Source organism: Triticum dicoccoides, chromosome 7A (assembly GCF_002162155.2).
Source record: "Triticum dicoccoides isolate Atlit2015 ecotype Zavitan chromosome 7A, WEW_v2.0, whole genome shotgun sequence".
Lineage (NCBI taxonomy): Eukaryota > Viridiplantae > Streptophyta > Magnoliopsida > Poales > Poaceae > Triticum > Triticum dicoccoides.
The window spans coordinates 64950945-64958306 of NC_041392.1; the positions used below are offsets into that span (position 1 = coordinate 64950945).

General features: G+C 50.7%; 1 protein-coding gene across 1 annotated transcript; it reads right to left on the bottom strand.

Moving 5' to 3' along the window:
* Positions 1 to 4750: 4750 nt before the first annotated feature.
* LOC119331412 (UDP-glycosyltransferase 73C4-like) lies at positions 4751 to 6446 on the bottom strand. Its single transcript, XM_037604563.1, has one exon. It carries the CDS (start codon positions 6378 to 6380, stop codon positions 4953 to 4955), a length of 1428 nt encoding a protein of 475 aa, XP_037460460.1. The 5' UTR covers positions 6381 to 6446; the 3' UTR covers positions 4751 to 4952.
* Between the last annotated feature and the right edge of the window lie 916 nt (positions 6447 to 7362).

A 7362-nucleotide genomic window follows, 5' to 3' on the forward strand; every position in this document is an offset into this window, starting at 1 on the left:
CAACTGGCTTTGTAATTAAAATCATGTTTTCTTTAGCAAGCCAATAAGTGCTTATCAAATAAAATATTTCTTTTGTATGTAAACACATTAATAATAAAATTACAGGTAAATCATGGCCTAATTAACCTACTAGAATTTTTATGACGTCATTGCAACGCACAGACAATTGTCTTGTGTAATAAAACTAACACAAGAATTATATAACAAATTTAACCTAGCTCGCTGCTATGCGGGCCGACGCGAACCACCAGGCGGCCGGCGTGCTCTGGGTCCGCGCCGACCGGCTCGAGCTGCCGTTGTGGGAGGAGACCCAGGGTCGTGGCGGCCGTCGAGGCCATCTCCATCTGCACCATCCGAGGCCGCCGTTGCTGAGGCCGAGCTAACTGTCATCGGCGCCATCTGGGGCTACCGCCGCCGAGCTGATCATCGTTGATGCCATCCGAGGCTGGCGCCGCAGGCTGTTCGGACACCCTCGATGCGGCTGCATCTTGTCCGATTCCGCTGCTCGTCTCGCCGCGTTCCGTGGTGGCCGCCGCTGGCTGTGGAACTCCCATCGGTGAGGCCACATTATGTGGCTACCACGGCCCACACCCACTCTGATGGTGACTCCTCCTCGACCTCCATGACGTCATCGGCAGCGCACAAGGTGGAGAGGTGGTTGAGGGAGTCCTGGACTAAGGGGTCCTCGGGTGGCCGGATTACTTGTTATGGGCCGGACTGGTGGGCCGTAAAGATCACTACAGAAGATTATCTCCCGTATCCGGATAGGACTCCTATATCAGTAGAATGGCAAGTTTAAGGTGCGAGTGTAATGTTTCCTTTCTCTACAAGATAATTATGTACAACCCTAGGCCCCTCCGGTGCATATATAAACCAGAGGGTTTAGTCCATAGAGACAAAATCACAATAATTATAGGCTAGGCTTCTAGGGTTTAGCACATCGATCTCGAGGTAGATCAACTCTTGTAATCCTCATATTCATCAAGGTCAATCTAGCATGAAGTAGGGTATCACCTCCATTAAGAGGGCCCAAACCTCGGTAAACATAGTGTCCTTGTTTCCCCTGTTACCATTAATCCTCAGATACACAGTTCGGGACCCCCCTACCCGAAATCCGCCGGTTTTGACACCGATAGTGGTGGCCGTACCTCGTCATCAAACAGCCGCATGTCATGGCTCCTTCCTTCGGGTCTCCGGTCGCCGCTTCGTCTAGGTCTCTGGCTGCGAATCCACGACGGGCTCTCTCCACCCTGCGAGGCTCACCCTCCCCCGCGCCGCACCTGGAGCTCCTCTCCCGAGCCTCCGATCTCCATGCCGCCGCACGGCAACATCGATCATTCGACATCCTCATCATGGCTGATGGCGGTGTGGGCACACCGACGGGCTCTTCCACTGGATCAACGACACAGAAGCAAGGTTAGTAAAGTGGTGCCGTGAGGTAGGTGAGGGAGAGAGTGATAGAGAGGTGATGGCAGCAGCCTCCGCCGACGAGCAGTTCTATGTGAGTCTAGAGCCCCTATGTACACCTTACTTTCCAGCAAACTTGGGCAATTTTGCCATGGTTCCATCAAATGCTGAAATGCCTTCAAGTTTTGCCATGCCTCCTATTCTGTTTGACATCAAAAAATTGCATGGTTATAGGTTAAAAAACAACTTCTGTTGTTATTTTTGTCATTTTTTACCATGTATCAGTATGTGTAGTTATTGTGCAGGAACATTTTTTTTTGCAGTTGATGAGATACTAATTGACCAGGTTCCCATGGCAATTCTAGGAATATATAGTTCATGGACACCCCACAATGTATAGTTAATGGCAATCAAATTACTTTTTTCCCATTGAAACTCAAAATTTAGATTTAGTTGCCATGGCAACTCAAAACTTATCTTTACCATGATGTGTTGCCATGGAACCAAAAAAGGGCTGTGTTGCCATGTGTTTTCTTTGCAAAATGGCAATTTAAGTTCTAGGATGGTATGGCGAATGTAGTTTACGGATCATGGCAATTTCTTTTGTTCGCAACATGGCCAAAATCACTTTTGTTTGGACCACGGCAGTTTAGTTTAGTGGATCATGTCAAGTGTAGTAAAAACATTTGTCCTGTCTAATAAAAATAACACAAAAAATATATAACAAATTTAATCTAGCCACACATTTTTCCAACTAATTTATGAGATTCTAGCTAAGTAATTTTCAAAGAATAAGATAACCCAACCATTCTCAGTAACTCGGTACATGGCCCGGGCATCCTCGAGCATTACTATTCTTGCAAGAACTCATCTAGACTTTGGTATAGGAAATCATGTAGGATGGACATGCTTAATACATGTTTATTTTTCTATTTTGAGGATAACCAATCTGGTTGCTATGGTTGATGCTATTTTGTTTATATATGTTGTGTTGACTATTAGGTGTATACATACTCATGGAAGTTGTGTTTCAAATAATGATTCATTTTTCCATCCAGTTGTTGAGCATGTTGTGTACTATATGTGGATGATTGGCAACCAATAATTGTAGCTGATAGTATGGTCATGGTTAATAAAGGAGGCGGCTGCTGGCTACAAAGAGATAACAACTCATCTATAGCCAACCTTATAGCCAATATGTATAGTAGTTTGCTATAAATATATACTATCTTATTAGTATCTAATCCACCTTACAATTTCTCAAAGTGTTTTGGAACATGTGTTGCAGCTGCCTCCTAGTCTACATCCCGCTTCACTTATGTCTCCTCTCATCTCTCCTTTAACTCTGCAAAAATATAATATTTTAACTCTTGTAGCTTGCATACACCACCTTATTATACTTGCTCAATTAGATACTGCTTCGAGATGTGGTTAATTATGTTAACATGGAGTTGTTTTTTACATTAATTATAAAATAGTTAGTTACTGTACATCGAATCTTGATTGATTAATTAGAATATCCCAAGATCTTGATGAAAGTAGCTTTGCCACATAATGTCGATAAGGCTATAACCAAAGCACTTCTTTTTGATTACTTATCTTGATCATCATCGCCAATCTGAACCATTCCAAGCCAAGAAGCAATTTGGAATACGCTAGGAGTAAATTCGACAATAGAGATCAGCGGGAGCCATGGCTAGACACACTATAAGAGTCTGCATTTGCTATGCATCAGTAGCTGCCTGAAATTTTGATGTGCATCAGTCAATTTTGGGTGAAACATCAAGGCAGAGACGAGGCCACTGGAGCGAGCGTCAGTGGGGCACGGGGACGTCGACGAGGCCGGGCCGCTAGCGACCGAAAATCAGGGATGACACCAATAGACATGAGTCAGAGGTTGACAGGTGTCAGGGGAGGTGCAGGATTTAGGGTGCTCGGGGTGGCGAGGCATGCACGAGAGCGTCACCGGCTGCGAATGGCATAGGCAAGTGGGTAGGCTTGTGGTCGTGGGCGAGCTGGAGATGAACATGAGAAACGGGATGGAGGTTGTAGACGATCTAGAGCCATCGGATCTGAATCATGCGCTCCTGGAAATTGACCGACACAAGTAGGTGACCCTATAATAAGAATCAAATACTTATAACTCCGTGAGTTTTTTTCTTGCGTGAATATAACTCCGTGAGTTCATCAAATTAGCATCTAAAGAATTAAACACTTCAGATCTAAGAAGCCTTTGGGCGTTTTTTGTTGCGGGAAAAAATAAAAATAAATAAATAAATAACCAAACACTCTTTATGATGGCCGTATCTTGTCAGCTTTTATTAACCGATAATAGTACACTCATGCGACAATGTCATTCACCAGAGAACGGCTGAGTACGCCCATGCGCCCTCGCAGAAAAAAAGTGTACGCCCATGTGACGCATGGCAGCAGGTGCAGTTCCGGTCGCTGATGTTCACGAACGATCCACCCGGGAGATATAATTAATTATGTTAACTCTTGTAGCATGCTTGCACCGTCTTATTATACTTGCTAATAGGTATTACGTACTAAGAGATATGATTAATTATGCTGAATCTTGATATGATAAGTCATGGAGTAGTTTTTTACATTACTATGAAATAGTTAGTTGATCATGTCGAATCTTGATTGACTATTTAGAACATCCTGAGATCCTGATGAAAGCAGCTTTGCCACCTAATGCCCATAAGGCTATCACCAAAGCACTTCTTTAGATTACTTATCTTGATCATGGTCGCCAGTCTGAACCATTCCAAGCCAAGAAGCAATTTGGAATATGCTAATAGGAGAGGTGCGGGGTTCAAATTAATGGTAGGGCCGATGAAGCATGCGCGACAATGCCATCGACTGCGACTGATAGGCAAGTGGGTAGGGAAGCGACGTATGCGGGCTCGAGATGAATATGAGAAACGGGCTGGAGGTTGAAGACGGTCCAGAGCTGTCGGATCTGAATCACGCAGTCCTGAAAATCGCCTGATCACAAATAGGCATTTACCAAAAAAGGCTTTCGCCTCTATAGAAAGCAAACCACCACAGTCACAAAGTCTGCTAAGGGCACAACTCAACAAGCTCTAAAAATAAAAGACAAGGCGGCAGCACCGCAGCAAAGAAGCTAATCCTGCTCAGGTGGTGGCGGAAGGAGCGGCGCCGCCAAGCGAAGAGTCGCCGCATGAAGATTAGCAATGATAATGTTGATGGCGTCCCGGTCCTAGTGACGGCTAAGCGGCCGTCAAATAGGCACTTAACACCATGACTTCGTGAGTGCATCAAATTGGCATCTAAAGAATGAAAACACTTCAGATCTAAGATGCCTTTGGGTGTCTTTTCTCATACAAAACATCAAACACTCTTCATGATGGCCGTACGTTGTCAAAGTTTATTAACGGACAGTTAAAAAAAAGTTTATTAACCGATAGTACGCCCATGCGACAATTAATGTGATTCACCAGATAACGGTTGAGTACGCTCATGCCGCTGCAGGTGCAGTTCCAGTCGCTGATGTTCAGGAACGATCGACTAGGAGGTCATGCCACCGGCCGCCCTTGCTTTGCTTCTACCAGATCATCAATCAGACGGCGCAGGTCACAGTACGACGAGCCTCCTTCCGCCACGGCCGCGTTAGCCTTGGCGGCGAGCTCCAGCGCTCTGCCCCTTGCCGCCTCCCCCGTCCCTCCAGGCTCCAAGAACCTCGCCACGGCACGCGCCACCGCCTCCGCCGGCACCGTCTCCTTCTCGGCGTCCCATGTGCTCCGCGACCCGCTCCACACCCTCTCGCCGATCTTGAGAACGTCCGTGACCAGCCTCTCCTCAATGAACTGGTCGCACACCAACGGCCACGTCAGCATCGGCACGCCGGCGGACGCCGCCTCCAGCAGTGAGCTCGACCCGCAGTGCGTCAGGAACGCCCCCACGGCCGGATGGGCCAGTATCGCGGCCTGTGGGGCCCACCCTCGGAGGAGCATCCCCCTCTTCCCCACGCGCTCCTCCCACCCCTCCGGCGGCGCCCACCCGTCGGCCCTCAGCGCCCACAAGAACGGCTTCTCAGAAGCTTCCAGTCCGAGGGCCAGCTCCCTGAGCTGATCTGCAGAGATGGGAGCGTAGGTGCCGAAGCATACGTACACCACCGAACATCTCGGCATCAACCCCAGCCAACGGATGCACGGTGACTCGCCGGCTGTTGCTCCGGCCGGTGGCAGCGGCAGCGACAGTGGCCCGAGGAAGTAGGCGCGCTTGCCGGGCCACGGGTACAGCTCGCAGTACTGCCTCTCCAGCTCGAAAAACGTGTTGAAGGCGAGGCCGAAGCACCTGCGCATCGCGGCAAAGGGCGGCTCGAATCCGTCGTTTGTCTCCTGGCTCCTCAAGAACTCGGGCAGTTCGGTCCTCGGGATCCGTATCTCCGGGCCTGGCAAACGTGGTACAATCACCTCATGGCAACCGGAGTAGCCATCAACTGTATCGTGGAGGTGGTCCATGGCAAGGGTCGAGAAGGGGCCGATGACACTGAATGTGACGCACGGCACGCCGAGCTCGCCGGCGATGACGGAGTTCCAGAAGAAGTGGACGTCGGTGAGTACGACGTCAGGGGACAACTCCCTGATGAGCGCCTCCTGCACGGGCCGCGTCAGCGCCTCGTCAATGGCCGCGGCGTCGATGCGCCATCCGTCGGCCCCGGCGGAGGAGAGGTTCTCGACACCCGCCGGGAGGCCTCCCACCGCTGGGAAAGGGTAGGTGGCTATCCTGACGGCGGCGGAAGCGCCGTGCCGCTCGAGCGCCGATCGAACGACCGGCGCGTTCGCCGGGGTGACCGCCATTGTGGGCTCGACGGCGCCCGGCCTGGCCGCGGCGAGGCGGACGGCAAGGTCGGTGTGGGGGCCGATGTGGCTGGTGGCGAAGAAGGGGACGATCAGGATCCGGAGCTTCTCGTTGTGCTCTGAGGAGGCCATGCGTTGCATGCTTTGGAGTCACGATGTAGAAGAAGCTCGATCGTGGGTCTGTGGGTGTGAGGTTGGGAGCTGATGCCTACAACAAAGGGACAGACTGTATAGTAGTACCGTGCCACGATGTCCACGAGGAGCGCACAACGCGACTATATAAAATTTTGCTAGGGGATTTCTGCTTGCGCACTACCAGAATTTAGGCAGTTGCCGACGGGCATATCTATGCCGACGGCCCCCGTCGGCATATATGGGCTTACCCCGACGGCACAACTAAAGCCGTCGGCGTAGAAAGGCCGCCGGCGTAGAACCATCTATGCCGACGGGGGCCGTCGGCATAGATAAGCCGTCGGCGTTTCTCCGAATATACCGACGCGGGACGTCGACATAGAGCAGGCCGTCGGCATATCACGTGGCCCGTCTACCCGTGCGGCGACGGCAGTTTGACGGCGTCAGGCTACGCCGGCGGGCTAACGGTGGCCGTCGGCATAGCTACGCCGACGTCATCGATCCGCCGCGCCGCCACGTCATCGATCCGCGTCGTTCGCCGGTCCCGTGGGGTGGCATTTCTATGCCGACGGCTAGGCTGTCGGCATAGGCCTGGCCCACGTTTTTGCCACGTCATTGATCCCCGCCCTACGCCATGTCATCGATCCAGGGCTCTACCGTTCCGTGGCCGTAGCTATGCCGACGGCTAGGCCGTAGGCATAGATTTCTAATAATATTTTTATATTTTTTGTATTTCCTCTTATTATTTTTTATTTTTTTCCAATACTAATTTTATTAACTTAAATGTACTGAAAACATATATCGATTGCCCCCCACACGGGCCTTCTTCCGTCGTGTCATGGAGAGGTTAGACGGGACGGGCCGGGTACCTGTGGGGGGTAGCAATGCCGCCAGGTGTTGCGGTGGGCGCTCCTACGGTTGTGGAAACATTGGCAGGCGCAGGCACGCGGCTCCGGGGTGTGCCCCCTCCCCCCTCACGGGCGTCGATGCC